Genomic DNA, 24,266 nt, shown 5'->3' on the forward strand with positions numbered 1-24,266 from the left:
GACAAAACAAACTGGCAAATGCAGTAACATATGGGCGGTGATTCAGCACAGCCCCAGATGGAGCTGGCTGACCCGCACAAAGCAGAGATAGACAAAACCAGATCAAATGCAAACAGAATAGCAAATGAACCACTTAGCTGAACCATGCAGGGAAAAAGCCGGAGACATCAGACCTCAGAAGGCACAGGAAGAAAATCACCAGCAGGGATAGAGGGAGTCGGCTGTCTTAAATCCAGTCTGAAACCCCAGATCTCCAATCGTCATCCTCATTATCAGGTGGCAAGCCTCTATCAATCAAATCAGCTCCACTACCTCCAGTAACCACCAGAGGGAGCCCAGAAAGAGAACTTGCAGCCCCTCTGTCAATTTGACCAGCTCCACTACCTTCAGTAATCACCAGAGGGAAGCCAGAGAGAGAATTCACAACAGTCACCACAGTGCCAGCTGCTCATTATAAGGCTCCCACAATGAACTTCAGATTATGGTGCCCAGCTAATAAAAAAAAAATAGTACTCCCCTAGCCCCGGTGCCTTATTGAGCTGCTCTGCTCTGTGATGTGAGTGTCTCCATTCAGCTGGCCTGATTTTGTGATATGATTGCCCCTACTGCACGGAGATGCACAGGCTGAATGGTGGAGCAGGGAGTCGGCGGCTCCCTGCTCCACCATTGTATCTGACTGTACCTACATCCTGAGGATGCTGATGCAGTAGATATTGGGACATACAGACGACATCCCGGAATAGCGGAGCAGCTTCCCGAGTCTGACACTGTCCTGCGAGATCCGGGAGGTTTGGCCCTGGGTATGTGTTACATGATGTGAATTGGAGTCTAGGAGCTACAATCCACAATATTCATCCATCCTTCCCCAAAATCATTGTTTCAGGTGCAGGAGAGAGGTAACATTGATATGTCGGGCATAGAGGAAACATGTCGACAGACACCATATCCGCCATGTCTTGTGCCGATATTGGGGGAATGGCGACCTTTCACACGTTGACTCTTTGTTTCCGCAGATTGTGGACGGTAAGCTGTGGTTCCAGTTGGACTGTGGCAGCGGTCCAGGAATCCTGGGAATTTCTGGCCGGACGGTTAATGATGGGAACTGGCACTCGGTGTTTTTGGAGCTGAACCGGAATTTCACAAGCTTGTCGCTGGATGATAGCTACGTGGAGCGTCGCAAGGCGCCCCTATACTACCAGACCCTCAGCACCGATAGCTCCATTTATTTTGGAGCCCAGGTGCAAGTGGAAAATGTCCGAAGCCTGACAGACAAGAGGAGCACGCAGGTCCTGGGAGGCTTCCAGGGATGCCTGGATTCAGTCATCTTGAATAACAATGAACTGCCACTTCAAAACAAGAGAAGCAGCTTCGCAGAAGTGGTCGGCTTGACTGAATTAAAGCTTGGCTGCGTGCTCTACCCCGATGCTTGTGAACGGAAGCCGTGCCAGAACGGAGGCAGCTGTACCAGTGTGCCATCTGGTGGTAAGCACACATCACTGCAGCTTGTGTCCTTTCTTATTTATTCTGCTTTGCTGTATAGCGCTATCTTATTCCACAGCACTGTACAGACATCATCGCTGTCCCCGATGGGGCTCACAATCTAGATTCCCCATCAGTATGTCTTGGAGTGTGGGAGGAAACCGGAGAACCCGGAGGAAACCCACGCAAACACGGGGAGAACATACAAACTCCTTGCGCATGTTGTCCTTGGTGGGATCTGAACCCAGGACCCTTCCATTATCATGAGACCCATTATCACCCACAGTTTGCCGCAATTGTTTCAGTCTAAGCAATATGTTTTTTGTTTTTCTTTTACATATCACAACCTGTCCTAAATATAAAAAAAAAAAATAGAAAATTTGCAATTCGTGAAGATTGGCATTCATGCTGGAGGTAGAGGTGTGCATGCCTCTTAATGAATCCGCCACGTCATGTGCCTCACCACGAATCTTACTCAAGGCTCTGATTAATGGCTTAAAGAAATCAACCGCTAGTCATGAATTAGCCGACCCCCCTCCCGGCACAGCAACACTCATTTGCACATAGCAAGGCCAAACTGGAGTGAAAACATCAGAACTCATAACATTTTGCAACCGATCTAAGCGATCGACTCCAGAATTCTGACATAATCACTTTGATGAATAGGTGCTATAGTTCTTGTCCTTTCAGAAAAGGCTTTCAGCGAGCTCCTAATCATCACTGACACTGAGATAAAACAAGATCCACCTTTCACAATAGATGATGTCACAGCTCACCTCCTCCTCCTGTACAATGACTGATAACACCTCTATATACAGTAGATAACACAGGATCCACCATTCACAATAGGTGATGTCACAACTCACCTCCTCCTCCTGTACAATGACTGATAACACCTCTATATACAGCAGATAACACAGGATCCACCATTCACAATAGCTGATGTCACAGGTCACCTCCTCCTCCTGTACAATGACTGATAACACCTCTATATACAGTAGATAACACAGGATCCACCATTCACAATAGGTGCTGTCACAGCTCACCTCCTCCTCCTGTACAATGACTGATAACACCTCTATATACAGTAGATAACACAGGATCCACCATTCACAATAGCTGATGTCACAGGTCACCTCCTCCTCCTGTACAATGACTGATAACACCTCTATATACAGTAGATAACACAGGATCCACCATTCACAATAGCTGATGTCACAGCTCACCTCCTCCTCCTGTACAATGACTGATAACCCCTCTGTATACAGTAGATAGCACAGGATCCACCATTCACAATAGCTGATGTCACAGGTCACCTCCTCCTCCTGTACAATGACTGATAACACCTCTATATACAGTAGATAACACAGGATCCACCATTCACAATAGCTGATGTCACAGCTCACCTCCTCCTCCTGTACAATGACTGATAACCCCTCTGTATACAGTAGATAGCACAGGATCCACCATTCACAATAGCTGATGTCACAGGTCACCTCCTCCTCCTGTACAATGACTGATAACACCTCTATATACTGTAGATAACACAGGATCCACCATTCACAATAGCTGATGTCACAGCTCACCTCCTCCTGTACAATGACTGAGAACACCTCTATATACAGTACATAACACAGGATCCACCATTCACAATAGGTGCTGTCACAGCTCACCTCCTCCTGTACAATGACTGATAACACCTCTATATACAGTAGATAACACAGGATCCACCATTCACAATAGCTGATGTCACAGGTCACCTCCTCCTCCTGTACAATGACTGATAACACCTCTATATACAGTAGATAGCACAGGATCCACCATTCACAATAGCAGATGTCACAGCTCACCTCCTCCTGTACAATGACTGATAACACCTCTATATACAGTAGATAACACAGAATCCACCATTCACAATAGCTGATGTCACAGCTCACCACCTCCTGTACAATGACTGATAACACAGGATCCACCATTCACAATAGGTGCTGTCACAGCTCACCTCCTCCTCCTGTACAATGACTGATAACACCTCTATATACAGTAGATAACACAGGATCCACCATTCACAATAGCTGATGTCACAGCTCACCTCCTCCTCCTGTACAATGACTGATAACCCCTCTGTATACAGTAGATAGCACAGGATCCACCATTCACAATAGCTGATGTCACAGGTCACCTCCTCCTCCTGTACAATGACTGATAACACCTCTATATACAGTAGATAACACAGGATCCACCATTCACAATAGCTGATGTCACAGCTCACCTCCTCCTGTACAATGACTGATAACACCTCTATATACAGTACATAACACAGGATCCACCATTCACAATAGGTGCTGTCACAGCTCACCTCCTCCTCCTGTACAATGACTGATAACACCTCTATATACAGTAGATAACACAGGATCCACCATTCACAATAACTGATGTCACAGGTCACCTCCTCCTCCTGTACAATGACTGATAACACCTCTATATACAGTAGATAGCACAGGATCCACCATTCACAATAGCAGATGTCACAGCTCACCTCCTCCTGTACAATGACTGATAACACCTCTATATACAGTAGATAACACAGAATCCACCATTCACAATAGCTGATGTCACAGCTCACCTCCTCCTGTACAATGACTGATAACACAGGATCCACCATTCACAATAGCTGATGTCACAGCTCACCTCCTCCTGTACAATGACTGATAACACCTCTATATACAGTAGATAACATAGGATCCACCATTCACAATAGGTGCTGTCACAGCTCACCTCCTCCTCCTGTACAATGACTGATAACACCTCTATATACAGTAGATAACACAGGATCCACCATTCACAATAGCTGATGTCACAGCTCACCTCCTCCTCCTGTACAATGACTGATAACACCTCTATATACAGTAGATAACACAGGATCCACCATTCACAATAGGTGATGTCACAGCTCACCTCCTCCTCCTGTACAATGACTGACAACACCTCTATATAGAATAGATAACACAGGATCCACCATTCACAATAGCTGATGTCACAGCTCACCTCCTCCTCCTGTACAATGACTGATAACACCTCTATATACAGTAGATAACACAGGATTCACCATTCACAATAGGTGATGTCACAGCTCACCTCCTCCTCCTGTACAATGACTGACAACACCTCTATATACAATAGATAACACAGGATCCACCATTCACAATAGGTGATGTCACAGCTCACCTCCTCCTCCTGTACAATGACTGACAACACCTCTATATACAATAGATAACACAGGATCCCCCATTCACAATAGGTGATGTCACAGCTCACCTCCTCCTCCTGTATTCTGTATAATGACATACATTGCTATCTGTGGGCCAGCTGCAGCTGTTTTCATCACAGACACAATTCCTGTAATCAGGTTCCCGGTGGAATGAATCCTGTTGATACATTTTGGGAAACTCTCTGTAATATCGGAGTAATGTCAGCTTGAGGTTGCCAGATTCCTCTTCTGTAATGCCACTGTTCTGACAGCAGGTGGCACTGTTGGGCCATGTAATGAAGCAGAATAGCTGCAAAATTCCTGGCTGCAATTAAACAAAGAGTGAAAATGTAGACGGGGTCTGAATCCTTTCCGCACCCGCTGTATGTCTCTGAATGTCTCTTTTCATCCTTATATTCCTGTAACACTTGATTGTCAGGACAGTGAGCTGCACCCAATGACTCAGTCGGCGCAGTAATTAATAAAGGTAGTTATGCCCAGTGAGTTGTGCCGTACTTTTCTGGCCGCGTGCACCGTTTTGATAAATTTGGTGCGAACTGCGCCACTTTTGACCACAGTCCGACTGGTAAATGGTCTTGTAAGATGCGAAGGCTCCGAATATAATTACATCAGGTAAAGGTGACAATATGCTGATGTAGCAGAGCTGAAGTTGTCCATGTCCTGTTCCTTTTATCCACCATGGTAATAGATTGTTTTTTATTTACATCATGCATTAAGTTCTAGGCAGTCCTATGTAAACTCGTCTTTTTCATTTTTCTGCACAGGATACCAGTGTACTTGTCCGTCCCAGTACATCGGCAAAAACTGCGAGTCTGAGATCACAGCGTGCTTCCCGAATCCATGCCGAAACGGCGGATCTTGTGATCCAATCGGGAATTCGTTCCTCTGCACCTGCAGGACGGGCCTGAGGGGGTTAACGTAAGTTTTGTTATTGTGATACCGAGCTATAAATCCCCCAAAATGCAGAGCGATAGGATAAAATGTTGACTTCCTGTTGTCACCACTAGGTGGAGCTGCTTATGGCATCATAAAGCGTCACTGATCTCACTAAGAAGCCTGTATTCAGTGTGCTCCCTCTAGTGGTGGCTGTAGGAATCCAACATTGCACCAATTCATTTAAAGGCCATCTAGAGGGGCGCAGAACATTTTTTTTTTTTCCACCAGAAAAACCTTTTTCCATATGTCCAATTACAGCAGGTAGATAAAGGGAAAGTGTCCCGCATGGTACTACTTGCCGGTTTTAAAAGGTTCTATGTAATGTTACATTTCCCCTGCAGTGGTTGCAGATCGCGGCATTTTTAAAGGGGTTGTAGTCAAGGTCTTTGGGTTTTCCTACCAGGTCTGATAAGATGTGTGAGTCACTTAAAGGGGTAAAGTAACCCCCCATCCATCTGCCTTATAGGACATATGTTTATCATACGAGGGGCGGTTTCCACCTAGGACCCCCCTCTATGATCCAGAATCGAGAGCTGAGCATAGCCATTTATTTAATTGGCTGCCTTGCAATACCACATTTCCCCTGCAGTGGTCGCTGTGAGATACAATCCTTGCCGGCTGCAGTAATGCTTGGCAAAAGTTAACCATTTGCCAGAGGTTCTTGGAGCGGCACTTGGGGTCCATAATTAAAAGGGTTTACTCATAGGAGACGTCCACCTTTTTGGGGGTATTTTTTTTTCTTAAATGTATGGAATTGGGGCTAAAAATATTTTTTTGCACTTGGGTTTTATTAAAACTTTTGCACCCTTTGCTTTCTGTAGTCTCCAAATTGCATTGTCTACGGCTGGCTGAAAATTGAGTTAGCTGAGAATGCGTCAGTGAGCTCGCTACGACAGTCCAATGGACGTTTGTAGCTCTTTTATCCGTCTTTTTCTTATTTCCTCTAAGCTGATTTATGACAACATCAAAGTTGAATGTGAAGAGAAATAAAAAGCCTAGAAAAGCCAAAATGTCCTTCTATGTGCAGAGATCGGTCATTAATACAACCACTATGTGCGTATAGCGCATCAATCTTCTCGGCAGCACATGTCCTGGTGACACATGTGCTGTCGGGAACATTAATTCTTAAGCTGGCTAAAAATGTTCATACCTGATGAATGAGCATTTTGCTTCTTCGTTGGGTGATTGCCGGTCTGTTTACGCAATCAGGAAACAAGTGTTCCTAGCAATGCTTGTTCCCCAATTCGGCTCATCAAAAACTAACATGATGACTAGTTGTTTTCAGGGATCACAGTTGATCACTGGAGATCCCATTCCAAGAACACTTTGTGATCCGCTCATCGTCAAGTGAGCCTTTTGTTATAACGATTGTCCAAGACACAATCCGCTTTAACTGCAGAAATTGATAATTTCTTATGTAGCTGCAAACCATGTACCATGTGGACCGCCGGGTCCTCTCTTGTTTGCAGCTCTCTGCTCTGATAGGGAAGGGTTCACAATCAACCACCGGCCCTAATAGGACACACGAACAGGGCTTGTTTTCAAAGGACAACACCTTTAATGTCTTCTTGACTAGTATCGAGGGTCTATCACTAACCAACAGGGGTTGTGTTCATAGGGTAACCATTTAATGTCTTCTTGACCAGTCTCGAGGGTCCATCAGTAACCGATCTCTTCTTGACCAGTCTCGAGGGTCCATCAGTAACCGATCTCTTCTTGACCAGTCTTTAGGGTGCATCAGTAATTGATCTCCTCTTGACCAGTGTCAAGGGTCCATCAGTAAGTGATCTAATCTTGACTACTGTTGTAGGTCGATCAGGGGTTGTGTTTATAGGGAAATCCTGTTAATGTCTTCTTGAATTATCTCTAGGGTCCATCAGTCACTGCTTGCTTATTGACCAGTGTTGAATTGACATGAGAAACTGATCTCCTCTTAACCAGTGATGAAGATCTATCAGTACCTGATCTCTTCTTGAGCATTGAGCAATGTTGAGGGTCCATCAATAACGGATTTCTTTTTGACCAGTGTTATGGATCCATCAGTAACATCTCTTTTTGACCAGTGTCGAGGGTCAATCAGTAACTGATCTTCCCTTGTGATATCCTCTTGACCTTTGTTGAAGATTCATCTGAAGCTATCCCTTTTTGCCCAGATCTATTTTTTACTAGTGTTATGCTAATATATGTAACTGATCTTTTCTTCACCAGTGTTGAGGGTCCATCAGTAACTGATCTCCTCTTGACCAGTGTTGAGGGTTCATCAGTAACTGATCTCCTCTTGACCAGTGTTGAGGGTTCATCAGTAACTGATCTCTTCTTTACAAATGTTCAGGGTCCATCAGTAACTGATCTCCCCTTGACGAGTGTAGAGGACCTATATGTAACTGATCTCCCCTTGATGAGTGTAGAGGATCTATCTGTAACTGATCTCTTCTTGACCATTGATGAGGATCTATCAGTAACTGATCTGTTCTTGACCATTGATGAGGATCTATCAGTAACTGATCTGTTCTTGACCACTGTCGAGAGTCTATCTGTAACCAATCTCTCATTTGATAAATTTCTCTGTAGATGTGAAGAGGACATTAATGAATGTGAACGAGAAGACTGTGAAAATGGCGGCACATGCATCAATACCTTTGGGTCATTTTTCTGTAATTGCACTCATGGCTACGTTGGACAGTATTGTGGTCTCAGACCTGTGGTGGTGCCCAACATTCAAGCTGGGCATTCTTATGTTGGCAAAGAGGAGCTTATTGGGATTGCAGTGGTGCTTTTTGTCATATTTGTCCTCATCATCCTCTTTATTGTGTTCCGTAAAAAAGTATTCCGAAAAAATTACTCCCGTAACAACATCACCCTGGTCCAAGACCCTGCCACAGCGGCATTACTCAATAAAACCAATGGGATACAGTTTAAGAATCTCAGAGGTGGGGGAGACAGTAGAAATATCTATCAAGAGGTTGGTCCACCTCAAGTTCCTGTACGACCCATGGCCTACACACCTTGTTTCCAGAGTGAATCTAGGAATAACTTAGATAAGATGGTGGATGGACTTGGGGTGGAACATCAGGAGATGACAACCTTCCACCCGGAATCACCTAGGATTCTCACAGCCCGAAGAGGAGTGGTGGTTTGCAGCGTGGCTCCCAATATGCCATCAGTATCCCCATGTCGGTCTGACTGTGACTCCATCAGAAAATCACCTTGGGATTCAGGAAATGAATGTAAGTCCTATCTATCTATCTATCTATCTATCTATCTATCTATCTAATCTATCCCCTTGGTCAAAAGGCCTAAAGTTAAAGTTGACACCTTTCCTTTGTATATTAGGCAAAAAATATATATTTTCAATTTTTTTTCATTAAAAAATACAAATAGGAGAATGGGCCATTGCAAAAGTTTGAGCACCGTTGGAGATTTGTTTGCTCACCATAAAATTCAGCATCAAACGTATGTAAGAGAACATCTAAACAAGCCTGATGCATTTTGGAAACAAGTCCTGTGGACCAATGAGGTTAGAATAGAACTCTTTGGCCACAATGAGCAAAGGTATGTGTGGAGAGAAAAGGGCACAGAATTTCAGGAAAAGAACATCTCGCCTACCATTAAGCATGGGGGTGGCTCAATCATGCTTTGGGGTTGTGTAGCAGGCAATGGCACAGGAAACATATCACCGATAGAGAGAAGAATGGATTCAATAAAATTTCTTCAAATTCTTGATGCAAACATAGCACCATCTGTAAAAAGCTGAGGGTGAAAAGAGGATGGCTTCTACAAATGGGTAATGATCCTAAACACACGTCAAAATCCGCAATAGACGACCTCAAAAGGCCCAAGCTGAAGGTTTTACAATGGCCCTCACAGTCCCCTTATCTAAACATCATTGAAAATCTGGGGCTAGACCTCAAGATAGCAGAGGATGCAAGACAACCCAGGAATCTCACAGAACCGAAAGAATTGTCCAAGGAAGAATGGATGAAAATCCTCAAACAAGAAACGAAAGACTCTTGTCTGGCTACAAAAAGCGTTTACAAGCTGTGATACTTGTAAAGGGGGCGCTACTAGGTACTAACCATGCAGGGTGCCCAAACTTTTGCATTTGTCCATTTTCTGTTTTGTAATTTTTAAAATGTAAAAGATGATAATATATATTTTTTGTGCCTAAAATTCAAAGCAAATGTGTCATCTGTAGCTTTAGACCTTTTAGAGATCATTTCATCTTCAACTTGCTTAACTGTTCACAATAACAGTCATTTTGATCAGGGGTGCCCAAACCTTTACATGCCACTGTATCTATTTATCTTTCTGATTGTCTCATTATTTATCGGATCTATCTTGAAGCTTGTGGTGGGTTCACAGTCACCACACAAATAATATGGATGGTAGCAAAGTAGAGTGGAAATAGTGAAGTACAGGACAGAAGGAGAGTTGGGCGCATGCTGAAAAATTACAACAATTGATGTTCTTCTGTAGAATTGAGGCCATCATTGAACTCTGGTAAAGGGGTGTCTGTTGGGGTCGATGTAAAATAATTGTTTTTTGTGGGGGGCTTTGTATCTCAAGGTAAAGGACTGGAAGCAGCAGAAGAAATGACTTGTTTTGTGGGGAACACAAAGGGGAACAATTCCGAGAACCAGTCTTTGAACTCCTTCCAGTCGGATTCAGGAGATGACAATGGTAAGGACTCCACTTCCACAATCTCTTCATTTCCATATACTTTGAGCACAATTTTCACTCTTTTATCTCGAGGACCTGTTTCCAGGAAAGTCACTTTTACCCGAGGACACATTTCCTGTTTATATTTTCTTAGTGAAATAAGTAGGTAGTAATATTGTTTTATCCTTCCATGATCTCGGGGTATGGTCATATTTGGAGATGTTTTCTTTCTGGCATCCCCCATCTCATCACCACCTCTGAGCAATTCTGGAGAAAAAGTGGTGTTAAATGTTTAAGCTTCTATATGCCACCACTAGGGGGAGCTCAGTGCAGGAGTATTCATGATTGAGTTCAATGGGAGGCGTATAAATCCTTATGGCTCCCTCTAGTGGCAGTTACAGACATGTAGATTTTTCATAGCATGCCACAGTTACACGTTTGGTTTCCTAGTAATCCTTCTCAATTTCCACAAGGCAGCCATGATGCGTTGATTGCAGAAGCGTGCTGCGATAACATCATAGTGAAGGGTGCATCTATACAAAAATATTCAAAAATGTGGAGCTGCAATGCATATTGGATCTCATCAACATCAATACCCATGAAAGCGGATTGCTACCGTATGGCCCCTGTCTGCTGACAGCTTTTTAATTTACCCATTGCGGGGATTGTCTAAAATATTTAGAAAGGTTACCTGATAAATTCCCCTGTGCTCTAGCGGTCATTGTTTTCTAGCCTCCATGTACAGCATGAGACCGCTGAGAACAGTGATTGACTGCAGCAGTCATATGCGAATGGTTGGCATGCCGTGACTGCACGACAGCTAACGGACGACTGATGGGACCAGAAATATATTTTCACTTTTCAAAAAAAAATATGATCGCCCTTAAAGGGGTTGTCCTTATAAATTGATGACTTAGTCTTAGGACAGGTCATACATATCAAAGGGACCTACACCACTAAAAATCAGCCGCTTCCAAATTTTTACTGTGGACAGAGCCACTACATTACGGCTCTATACACCGCGTAGTGGCCATTATCGGTACTGCAGCTGAGATCACATTCACTTTTATAGGAGCTGAGCTGCAGTACACGAGAATGGCCACTACATGGTGTATGGAGCTGCGCTGTTCTAACTCTGTACATGTCATACTTCCGGGGACCCCAGGACCTGCTAACAGCTAATCACTGGGGGTGAGAAGTGTTGGATCCCCATCAATCTTGATGAATTTTCCTATAGATAACTAATGCATATGGACAACCCCTTTAATGACAGCAATTAACATTCTAAATCAGCTGATGACATACTGTATGAAGTTGCTAGATAATTAGTTTTTTTTTCTCCGACTTCTCTTTAGCTATATCTTTGTTATCACGACCTTCTGGATGTAATATTTCTGTGATATTGCTGTTTCGCTTTTAAACTAATCATGAAATCTATCAAAACAGAGGAAGAAAGATGCGTTTCATAAGTCCGCTAGGGAAAATGTAAAATCTAACATACAGATTTTTCTACGTAAAATGTAGATGTTTTTATCCAGGACTTTTCCTATGTTAGACAAGCTAAGGCCAATTTTAAGGGAAGGAACACCTATTTTCCAACTCTGCCGAAACGCATAGAAGAGGTAGAGACCTCACTGACCAAATGCCAGGCTCACTAGGTGAGGTGAGGAAAAAGCCCAAGGTCTGGTAGACACACAGGCCCCGGGCGTCGGTGTAGCAGGGAGATGAAGCACATAGGAAACAGGTAGCAGAGGTGCTGGAAGCCGCAGGCAGACAGGAGACATCCGAAAGACCGCAAACAGGTAGCAGAGGTACTGGAGACCACAAACCTGTAACAGAGACACTGGAAGCCGCAATCAAACCGGAGATGTCCTGGAGACCACAGACAGATAGCAGTGGTCTGGGAAGACGAGGAGCAGGTAGCAGAGTTACTGGAAGCTGCAGGCAGACAGGAGACATCCAAAAAAACACAAACAGGTAGCAGAGGTACTGGAGACCACAGACAGGTAACAGAGACACTGGAAGCTGCAATCAAACCGGAGATGTCCTGGAGACCACAGACAGATAACAGAGGTCTGGGAAGACGAGAAGGTAGCAGAGGTACTGGAAGCTGCAGGCAGACAGGAGACATCCAAAAAAACACAAACAGGTAGCAGAGGTACTGGAGACCACAGACAGGTAACAGACACTGGAAGCTGCAATCAAACCGGAGATGTCCTGGAGACCACAGACAGATAACAGAGGTCTGGGAAGACGAGAAGGTAGCAGAGGTACTGGAAGCTGCAGGCAGACAGGAGACATCTGTTAGGCCGCAGACAGGTAGCAGAGGTACTGGAAACTGCAAACAGGTAGCAGAGGTCATGAAAGACCAGGAGCAGGTAGCATAAATACTGGAAACCAAAGACAGACAGTAGACATCTGAGAGACTGCACAAAAGTAGCAGAGGTAGTGGAAACTGCAAACAGATAGCATAGACACTGAAAGCCGCAGGTAGACTGGAGATGTCTGGGAGACCGCAGACAGGTAGCAGAAGTTCTGGAAGACAAGGATCAGGTAGCAGAGGTACTGGAAGCTGGAGGCAGACCAGATACGTCCGGGAGACTGCAGACAGGTAGCAGAGGTACTAGAAGACTGGAAACAGGTAGCAGGGGAAACTGGAAATAGGTCAAACTAAGAGACTTGATACCAGGCCTAGGTGAATGATCACATGGGAGCACACTGGGCTACTTGCAAAGCCCGATGTGGCGCACAAGAAAGTTTAGCAGACTGGGGTGAAGGGAGCAGAGCCCAGACCGGGACAAGTGTGTAATTTTTGTCTTCCAAAAATTCCCAGAGATGGGTCAATGAGGATTACTGTCCCTGGCCCCAGGATGGTCCAGCATCAGATAGTGCCGCGATGGATGAACATTCAGGAGGCAATAAAAAGGGGACATCAATAGGAAAAAGGAAGAGAATCTCCAACCACCAACTAACTATGATTCAATCTTTATTATGGAGGCACGTGTGCTTGTGCCTGATGAGGAGCGTGTGCCAGATGATACAGGGACAGACTGGCCCACCAGAGGACCCTCACCATAGTGAGTCCGAAACGTCCACCCAACAAATACCCCATTTGAAGGCTGTTATATCACTGGATTGCCAATTACAGAGTTGTGATCTGCCCCTGTTCTGTACAGATGGAGGTTTGTACCCTAAAATAATTGACCAAGTCACCCCAGTCTGATCCTGCTCTGATTATGGGTGACCCAGCACTGCTCATTAATTCTACCGTTCCGTGAATGTTACCCATGAATGGTACAGTAAGTGTGGGTGACATCCGGTGATTGATGCAGTAACCACGTTTGGGTGGTGTAATACTAACCTTTCTGTTGTCTCCCTTTTTCTCCCTTCCTCCCGTCTTGTGTTTTCTCCCTCCCGCAAGCTTCCATAGTGACTGTCATTCATCTAGTCAACAATGTTGTTGATAATGTAGAAACTGAAGGTATTTACACTTTTTCTGCAAACTTTGCCTATTATATAAAATGGATAATGTCATTCGTGAATTTGTACCGTGTGTCATCGTTGTACCCTTAAATGTATACTAAAGAAATAGCACATTTTATTTAAAGTGATTTTAAACTATTGTCTAAAACAAGTTGCTGTATTTAACATTTTTTTTTAAATATTCTATTTTTGGATGTCACTGTCTGTATCAGAAAACTAGTTCTGTAGAGATCACTTCTCCGTAGTCAACTCATTATCATCACAGGCAGGATAACAATGCGATATTAAACTTTTATAGGTGATGTCACAGCTCACCTACTCCCCCTCCTGTGCAATGACTGATAACACCTCTATATACAGTAGATAACACAGGATCCACCATTCACAATAGATGTCACAGCTCACCTCCTCCTGTACAATGACTGATAACACCTCTATATACAGTAGATAACACAGGATCCACGATTCACAATAGGTGATATCACAGCTCACCTCCTCCTGTATAATGACTGATAACACCTCTATATACAGTAGATAACATCGGATCCATCATTACAATAGGGGATGTCACAGCTCACCTCCTCCTCCTGTACAATGACTGATAACACCTCTATATACAGTAGATAACACAGGATCCACCATTCACAATAGGTGATATCACAGCTCACTTCCTCCTCCTGTACGATGACTGATAACACCTCTATATACAGTAGATAACACAGGATCCACCATTCACAATAGGTGATATCACAGCTCACCTCCTCCTGTATAATGACTGATAACACCTCTATATACAGTAGATAACATCGGATCCATCATTACAATAGGAGATGTCACAGCTCACCTCCTCCTCCTGTACAATGACTGATAACACTTCTATATACAGTAGATAACACAGGATCCACCATTCACAATAGGTGATATCACAGCTCACCTCCTCCTCCTGTACAATGACTGATAACACTTCTATATACAGTAGATAACACAGGATCCACCATTCACAATAGGTGATGTCACAGCTCACCTCCTCCTCCTGTATAATGACTGATAACACCTCTATATACAGTAGATAACACAGGATCCACCATTCACAATAGGTGATATCACAGCTCACCTCCTCCTCCTGTACAATGACTGATAACACTTCTATATACAGTAGATACCACAGGATCCACCATTCACAATAGGTGATATCACAGCTCACCTCCTCCTCCTGTACAATGACTGATAACACTTCTATATACAGTAGATAACACAGGATCCACTATTCACAATAGGTGATGTCACAGCTCACCTCCTCCTCCTGTATAATGACTGATAACACCTCTATATACAGTAGATAACACAGGATCCACCATTCACAATAGGTGATATCACAGCTCACCTCCTCCTCCTGTACAATGACTGATAACACTTCTATATACAGTAGATAACACAGGATCCACCATTCACAATAGGTGATATCACAGCTCATCTCCTCCTCCTGTACAATGACTGATAACACTTCTATATACAGTAGATACCACAGGATCCACCATTCACAATAGGTGATATCACAGCTCACCTCCTCCTCCTGTACAATGACTGATAACACTTCTATATACAGTAGATAACACAGGATCCACCATTCACAATAGGTGATGTCACAGCTCACCTCCTCCTCCTGTATAATGACTGATAACACCTCTATATACAGTAGATAACACAGGATCCACCATTCACAATAGGTGATATCACAGCTCACCTCCTCCTCCTGTACAATGACTGATAACACTTCTATATACAGTAGATAACACAGGATCCACCATTCACAATAGGTGATATCACAGCTCATTCCCCCCCCCCTTTCAGCACAATGACCTTTGCCCAGGTCACAGACCATACCCATGGCACTCTCCTACAAGTAAGATCTTGTCTATGGCTCTTTATAGTCCATGTGGCTCCTGTAAGGTGTCTCTAAATGTTGCTAACAGCAGCTCAGACAAGATGACCGTCCCTTTAATCTTGCACAGTAAGTAGAATAAAAAATCTATAATAATAAAAAGTGGATTAAAACAAAAAAAGTTCCTTAGAATCTGGATATACTAGTTTAGATGGTAAAATATATACATTAAGGCTGTGTCCCCAAGATGAGTATTTGGTGCGTTTTTGATGGTTAATTTCTGCAGTGTAAAGAGAAAGCTCAGTGGGCATAAGATTTATATAAATCCAATACATTTTGCTGGAAAAGCAGTACGCTGCGGAGAAAACCCACCAAATACTCATTGTGGGGACTTGGCCTAAAGGGAATATGCACACAGAGTTTTTTCGATTTGATAAAAAACATCAAGTTTGCTGGTGGAAACTGCTTCTTTGAGAAGTTTTTGGGGGAGATTTGTGTGTTTTTTAAAGAGTTTTTTTAAGCATCTTTGAAGAAGAGTTTTTTTTCCTGAAGCATGCTTTGCAGCCTTCTGATTGGACAGTTCATAGTTTGGAGCGTTCAAAGAAGTGACATGTGCTTTTTTTTTTCCCCATCAGGTGTTTTTATTTAAAACCTGAAGCGGAAAATAATGCTCCAGTGCCTGAACAAATTGACAGCCAAGTGGATTTACCATAGAAATGAATAGTCTTTCAAGTATTTTTGAGTGGTTTTTATTTTTCAGACTTTTTTTTGGAGTGGATCCCAAAAACTCCAAAACTGTGTGTGCATACACCCTAATGATACAACTACATGTTGTAATCTGGTAACAAATCTTACTTAAAAAGGGGCTTTTTTTGAGCAGAAGTAGTAAAGCAGTAAAATATTAAAAACCGTGTATAAATTTGGTGTATTCATATACCAGAAATACAGGGAAGGCGTTATTTATACTACTCGGTGAATCCTAGGGAAAAACAATTGACCTAGGTGGCAATTAAAAAAATATAATGGTTTGCGCCAAAAAGAAGCCCGCACACAGTTATGTCGACAGGAAGATGGGGATTTTAAAATTCATAGATGGGGAGAAAAAAAGAATTGTTACATCATGAATAACAAACTGTGCCATGGGGAGAATGGATTAAAAAAAAGAAAATTGTTGCAGCATTTCTAAACCTTTTTTAGCTGGTTTTAAAGGGAATCTGTCTGCCCTCCGATTACATGGCACATGCCTGCTGACAGGTTCCTTTTATCTGTGAAATGGAGTTCTAAGTGGAATATTTTGCATTGATGTTTGTGAATTATAAGTTTTTTTCTTTTTTTTTCCTTTGAACCAAACAGCTCCAATATTGGACCAAGGGCAGAATTACAACAGAGGTGACATTGTGTAACCCAAATTCAGTTGCCTTGTTAACATGTCTGGTGCCCATAACATGTTTTTTGTGAAAACGACATTTTGCAAGCTTTACCTTTTTTTTCCCGCCTGCTTCTCCCACCCTTCACATTTTCCCCCCGCCCACCCTCTAGCATGCTGGTAACATTTTATCTAATCCAACTGCTATTGTGTTTGAGTTACATTATAAGCGATCACTACCCCGTGCAAATCGTTTTTATGTCATAAGCTTGGAAGAACGCACAAGACGAGGACTCAACACGAGCCGCATGACTGACCACTCCATTAACAGGAGCATGACGCTTTCCGAAAGCTTTTCAGCATCCTTGTATTAACTTCAGACCCTTATATCTCCACAGCATACCACTGGGATACTTCTGATTGGATGCCAAGCGCTCATTTATCCGATATTGAGGAGGCCCCGAACTATGAAACTGCTGAGGGGTCATCGGCCCACCATGGTAGCACCAGAGAACTGGAGACGGATTACTACCTGGGAGGGTACGACATTGACAGTGACTACCCACCTCCTCATCAGGAAGATTATTTAAGTCAAGATCAGCTTCCACCTCCTCTCCCGGAGGACTTTCATGAACATTACGATACCCTTCCTAAAGTACAGCCGAGATCTGTGATCAGCACACTCAGTCCAGACTGCCGGCGTCGTCCTCAGTTTCATCCGAGCCAGTATCTCCCACCCCATCATCTCTCAAGCGAAATAGACACTTCCAGCTTACAACCCGGACATTCATTTAGTACTTTTGTGCCTGCCCAAAGCCAAAAGGTGGACAAGACAAGCACAGATAATGTATCTTTATCCTTGCACAATTCAGTAGGTGCTTCTTCTTCGGACGTGTCGGCCAGCTGTGGACTGGAAGATACAGAAGTGGCCATAAGTGACTATGAAAGTTTGGACGACTTTCGAATCGATCACTCCCACATTCCTTACATGGAAACCCAACATCAAACTCAAGTGTGACAAACTCCATTTTTTTTATCCCATCTATCTCTGTATGTATAGCCATTCATGACTAGCCTCTAGGGATACAAGAAGTCGTCGCGTTCGTCACAGACTTTTTAATAGCAGATGCCGACCGTGGAACTCCAATGGCTTTTGATAGTACACTATGTCAGTGATATGTTGCAAAATTAAATAGACAATCCTTCTAACATGTTGCTTATATTTATTGCCAATAGTATGCACAGTGTTTTAGTACTTATAAAAAAAAAAGATAAAGTTTCATAAAGTCTCATCTCGTAAACGTGCGTCGCTGACCACTCAATCAGGTGGACATCAATAATCGATTTGATTTCTGTAGCTGTAGACCTTGATGGGCTACAAACGTTTGCTTGTCACTCATATACAGTGGAATCGGCCCGAGTGAATACAACCTATAAAACGCAACATCATTAACTCGTGGCCAAAGGAATGAACAAGGTCATTAATATAGACGCAAAGTCGTAGGTGGGTAATTATTGAGTTAGCTTCCCCTAGCTAAGTTAAAAATGGCCTTTGATGCCCTTCCTTGGGCATCATGCACCTACAGTGTCTGTGTAAGCTTAGAAGACTTGTGACGGTGTCATATTCCCAGATTCAGGATTACGCCCTTATGTTGTGGCCAAGTAGCTCTCAGGGCCATGATCGCCAAGCAACTATGGCCTATAAAGTCACCTAGATTAGGCAACATCACTAACTCATGGCCAAAGGCTTATGAGAAGTCATAGCTCTTCATTTTGTGGTCCATGTCCATTTTACTAGCCAAGGAAGTGTTGTGTGTGGCTCTCCATTGCTTGACACTGAGTACCCAGGTCGCACACCCGTCTGGTTCTTGTCTCTCATAACTCCCCAGTTATGGAAACGGCTTTCCTTGTTGGGTTACGCGCTTTCTCTAACTCCCATTCGTTTCTGTAGGAGTTACGGAAGCAGCATAGCATCGATTGGCCAATTACTGTGACGGGAAAGCCCTTTAAGCCCCAATATAATGAGGCACAAGCTCCATCCTTAAATTATTCACGTTCCAACCCAAAAATGTAAATCTATCCAAGTTACAAATGCTCCCACTTTCATGGCATGTGTAAGGATATGGGCGAGTTTAGAGATCAGAACCACTGGGGAACATCTCACATTACTTTTTGGCCGATACTTACAGAATACATCCATTTGTGCATATGTGACAAGTACACTTAATATGTTTACTATGGAGGCTGATCATTTGCATCCATGAAATGATAGTTTACTGGAATAGCACAAAAGTAAAAAAAAAATGGTTTACATAGATTTTGCTTCTACAAGCCTGATGACGGGATGTATAGAATCTGACGTAATTAGCCATACAAGCCACTTTGTGTTTAACCAATGTGCGTGCCTTGTCCATCATGGCAGGTTTTTGTTTTCCTCTCCAGGTCCATCTTTATGATTCACATAAGAAACTCCAGACCCTACAGAAACCCAACTAGCACCATAATATGAAGTCTGTGTTCATTATGTATCCTATGGACATTTTAATGAACTTATAGAAGCAATAAAACGCAGTCTTTTTCATAGTAGACGAGCCGTATTATGAATATCGGAGAGCTGTAGGACATGGCTAACAGAGGCTGGACAGACGTCTGTCTGAGATGGTCTAGTGAATCCTGCATTGAGTAGAGGGTTGGCCACGATGACCCTGGAGGTCCCTTCCATCTTTAACATTCTAGGATTCTATGGACCCCTTTGACCTATCCATATTTTTTGTAGCTGCAAATAATAGAGTGTGCGTGAAAAAAAAAAACAGAAAGAAAGGTATAAATCTTTGAAATGTATTGTGAAAAGGGATTTCCACTTGATATTCATATATATATAGAACCACATAGTCTGGGCTGGAATACCCCAACCTCTTTATTGAAAAGCTTGGACAGGTTTTTACCTTTTTTCCAGCCCTGGACATCCCCTTTTATAAATACCGTACTTAGTTGCCATATTTAAAAAGAAAAAAGTGGCTCTAGAGCCAGCATGAGTATTTTTTTCCTAAAAATGTAATACAAAGATTAAAAAATACAAAGCTTATCTTGTTTAGTTTTGAGTAAGTTATTTCTACAAATTGTTTTCTGGAAATTTTGTAAATCTCTTCTAAGACTTGTGTTTTAAATCACTTGCCACCTATCACTGCCTTTCCGAACCTTACCTGATCATGGTGTTACTAGTGATGACCATGGAAAAGAAATAGCTCTTCCAGGGCTACCTGATTCATGAAACAGCGCTACTATTTTCCACAGGCTCTTTCTGGTACTGTACCTCAGTCTAGAGATGAACCCTGATCCGGTGTCCATTCTGGTTCTCCGTCTTCACATCTGTGTTTGGCATTCTCCTTCCGGCATCGTTGGCCCCTCTGGTGCTTACTAGGCTGAAAGTAAAGACCGGCTGCCACCGATGATCGGACTGGATATTGGATCATGACAATTGCTCATCTCTACCCAAGTCTCATACAAGGGAATTTGGCATTGATTTTAGACACAACTCATGAACAAGAGAGTCTCTGTTTCCTTAAGAGAACAGTTTATCTAATGACATACAACAGGCTCTTTCAATGTTTGATGATTACATAGCCTTCTCATTAAAAGTAGAAGAGTAAGACCATATTTCTCGAATAGTGGACAGAGCGTCCTTTTACATTATCGATTCGTGGACTCTTGTATCTATTTCTTGATCATTATGAGTTGAGCTTGTTGAACATTGTGGCTTTGTCACTTGAGCTTTGTAAGTCATTCTGTCTCCTTGCTTCCCTTGAAAAACATGAAAAGTTATGTTGCATAAAGAGAAGGTCATGTCCAACCATTAAAATTATCACCAACCTTTGTAGAGTGTTACTGACCTTGGTTGGGTGATTGGATTGGAGTACATGATGTCCGTTGTTGTGGAGATGTGTAATTGTGGTCACCGGCTTCTTGGATTATCATGACCTTGACCACTAAAAGTTCCTAGTGGTGTGGGTCCATCTAGGGTGATAGGTCATAGAATATAGCTGAACCAAAAATATGGCCAAGGTCAAACTCTTAAGTTTACAACTTTAAAAGGAAGTTTCATGAGGTCAACCATTTTTTCTAGTGATCGGCAATAAATTCCAGAAGGTCCAGTTTCTAATTTTCGATAGCAATACCAGAAAATGGTGGGAAGGGGGAGTGCCAGGAGTTAGACTTGTGTAAAGCTCATCTGACACCTACCTGACCATGAACCAGAACAGGAGCTGCTTTTACTTTTGAACTTAAGAGGGGCACCTCTATTACGAGGTCCATACGCTTGGATAAAATGTATGGAAAAGAGTGGTTTTGATGAGGCAATCTATAGTATTTGTGACACCTAATTCCATCCAGAAGGTTTATAGTTGTCTCCTAAAAATCAAGCTTTCATTCATGTCCCAAAATGCATTAAGTTACACCTTTACACATTCGTTAGAAGGCTTTGTGTACAAGTATGCGAGCAACTGAATATATTGGATAGCAATGCGCATAAAGCTCAGGTTATAGTGCAGAATTGCATTACATTTTCGTCTTCCTTACAGCTTAGGTTGATTTTACATTCAATAATTTCCAAAAGACAATAAAGTCTTTTTTGTCCATAATGGATCATTCTAAAAAAAAAATATCCATGATTATAGAACTTTTAGACTGACCGTATGGTCACACAAGAAAGCTGTCAGCTAAACCTTCCTTCAGAGAACAGCTACAGTATCTACCCTGACACCCCCATACACATACGAGCATGCCCGTGTTTTCGGTAGAAAAAAAAAAGGGGTAAGCTTCTGCCAAATTCCTCTGGCAGAGGGTTATCGTCCCCAAAATGGAAGGATTAAGCAGTTAAAAAGACAATTACTGGATTAATATCTTCCCCAAGATCTTCCATCAGCGTAGAGTTTGCGGGTCCCCATGGCCTTTCGATGATTGGCTAGTGTAGCCAAAATTAGCGAGTTTGACCTAAATACATCTAATATGTGAGACCAGCTTTAGATTTAGATTTTCTAAACTATTTTGTAGTACTGTTGAATTGTTGAAGTTAATATAAACTTTAATGGGCACCTTTTGGGTAGACTGAGGAAAGCCATTTCTCAATAGTGTTTATATCAATAGTCTTATTTCTGAACATGTAATATATTTCCCAATAGTACATCCATTTGGGGATATCATAGACGCGACTTTCAAAATTACCAAAGTACAGTATATCTCAGTCTTAGTGACTTTGGCCTGATCAGTCTTTAATCACATTGGTCTTTGTTCTCATTCCATCAGGGTTCTGGTGCATTCTTGACATCATAGATATCGTAGCCCAAAATAAAACCTGATGGGCTCCGTTGTATGTTCTTGGAATCCATTAGGACTCTTTGGAAAACTTTTTTTTAGAAAAACAATTCCACCATGACTTTATATTAAGAATGGTAGTCAAGTTGCCAGTCCAGAGTCCTGGCCCGTTCCGATGAGTGTGTTGTGCCCGTTTTGTGCATATTCCAGATGGAACAGCCTCCTTTCTGATCATGTGAGGTTGCTAGTTCAGGTCATATACCTACGTTGTTGAACATAGACATTGGTGTTAACAGCAAAGATCTTGAATGTGATGAGGACTTGAAATACAAATTATATCAGAACATTTCAGAACTTTTCAACATATAATAATATTCCAGTCCAAAACCCTTTTCATGTATCTACTGGATATGTAAATTGATAAATAGGTGGGGGGTCCCAACAGTCTCCAGTTCCCTTCAGCTCTAAGATCAAGGGTAGGACTTAAAGGGAATCTATCACCAGGTTTTTGTTATGTAATCCAAGAGCAGCATGATGTAGGGGCTGAGACCCTGATTCCAATTATGTATCATTTGCTGGTCTGCAAGCTGTCATTTTGATATGATAGCAATGCTGAGCTCTGTATAGCCCCACCCACAGTGGGGCGTGGTTGGACTAGTAAGGCACTAGTTTATGGAAACCGCAACACACAGCCCAGTAAGTGACACATTGGTGGAATCAGGCTTTCTGTCCCTACATTATGCTAATCTCAGATTACATATCAAAAATCTGGTGAAAGATTCCCTTTAAGGCGCCCATTTATTTTAGACTAAACCCACCAATATCGGTCAACTGTCTAATATCTATGGGGGTCTACTGACTCTTCCCTGACAGATAATGTTCGAGGGGGAGAAGGAGATCCATCCTGTTGATTTTCAACAGTCGATCCCTTTGTTCAGTGCAGCATTAAGCCGCTGCCATAGGCGTCTAACAGTGGATGCCTCATAGTACACAAGTCGAGCCGATCGTTTCTGTGTATGGGGGCGTTGGAGGAAAGAGTTGTCCACCAAATAATAGTATTTCCGACAGTTATGTGACATGTTTGGTGGGATTCAGGATGAAGCAGAAGTTGGGCATTAGCCACGGCCTTTGAATAGAGTTGCAGGGCACTCACTAGATCATTGCTCCATACTGTCTCCTCTTAGTGACTAGGGAATAGAGGTCCTACGTTCTCATGATGAAGGAAATGGGGTGATAAAAGCATTATTACAGAATACCCCTTTAAGCTTAATTTACGCTTTAACATCACTACAATGTCAGTAAAATCAATTCCACCCACCACAGTAAATAAAGCCATCTCGCCCCCAGCGATGTGTAGAAAGGAGGGCACATTTCCATTAACGTCCAGGATGAGCTCCAGTCCATTTTCACGATCCGCAGGCTGATTCCTTGGATATCCATTATAGATGATGCCATATAGATGGTGATAGATGACAACTGAGCCATATTCTTATGGAAATCCCTTATTGTTCGTGCCATAGTTGCTTCATATCTATAGAGTATCCGGTATCTAATTTTTCATTTTTCTATATTCTGCACCTTGCCGTCAGCACCGCTGACTTTCGCCTTTTCTTGTGGTCTCTGCGATGACTCATAGCACAATGTGGTGGTCTAGGTAGAAGGACCACAATGTGGTGGTCTAGGTAGAAGGACTACAGTGTGGTGGTCTAGGTAGAAGGACTACAGTGTGGTGGTCTAGGTTGAAGGACCACAGTGTGGTGGTCTAGGTAGAAGGACCACAGTGTGGTGGTCTAGGTAGAAGGACCACAGTGCGGTGGTCTAGGTTGAAGGACCACAGTGCGGTGGTCTAGGTTGAAGGACCACAGTGCGGTGGTCTTGGT

The 24,266-nt window shown here is 42.8% G+C and overlaps 1 protein-coding gene across 6 annotated transcripts in view; it reads left to right on the plus strand.

Moving 5' to 3' along the window:
- FAT3 (FAT atypical cadherin 3) overlaps positions 1 to 20,949 on the plus strand; it is a 745,842-nt gene extending 724,893 nt beyond the window's left edge. For 3 of the 6 annotated variants that reach the window (XM_073569283.1, XM_073569280.1, XM_073569282.1), the window contains 7 exons: positions 1,014 to 1,482; positions 5,515 to 5,668; positions 8,258 to 8,913; positions 10,253 to 10,366; positions 13,767 to 13,826; positions 17,064 to 17,099; positions 17,475 to 20,949. In XM_073569283.1, the coding sequence (XP_073425384.1) occupies positions 1,014 to 1,482; positions 5,515 to 5,668; positions 8,258 to 8,913; positions 10,253 to 10,366; positions 13,767 to 13,826; positions 17,064 to 17,099; positions 17,475 to 18,094 (2,109 nt within the window). In that variant the 3' untranslated portion in view covers positions 18,095 to 20,949. The remainder of the gene's footprint in view (positions 1 to 1,013; positions 1,483 to 5,514; positions 5,669 to 8,257; positions 8,914 to 10,252; positions 10,367 to 13,766; positions 13,827 to 17,063; positions 17,100 to 17,474) is intronic. The other 3 variants (XM_073569284.1, XM_073569285.1, XM_073569281.1) reach the window with 2 other exon arrangements.
- Positions 20,950 to 24,266: the final 3,317 nt, after the last annotated feature.

The sequence above is a fragment of the Dendrobates tinctorius genome, unplaced genomic scaffold (assembly GCF_039654945.1).
Source record: "Dendrobates tinctorius isolate UK_male_01 unplaced genomic scaffold, ASM3965494v1 ptg000023l, whole genome shotgun sequence".
NCBI classification, from domain to species: domain Eukaryota; kingdom Metazoa; phylum Chordata; class Amphibia; order Anura; family Dendrobatidae; genus Dendrobates; species Dendrobates tinctorius.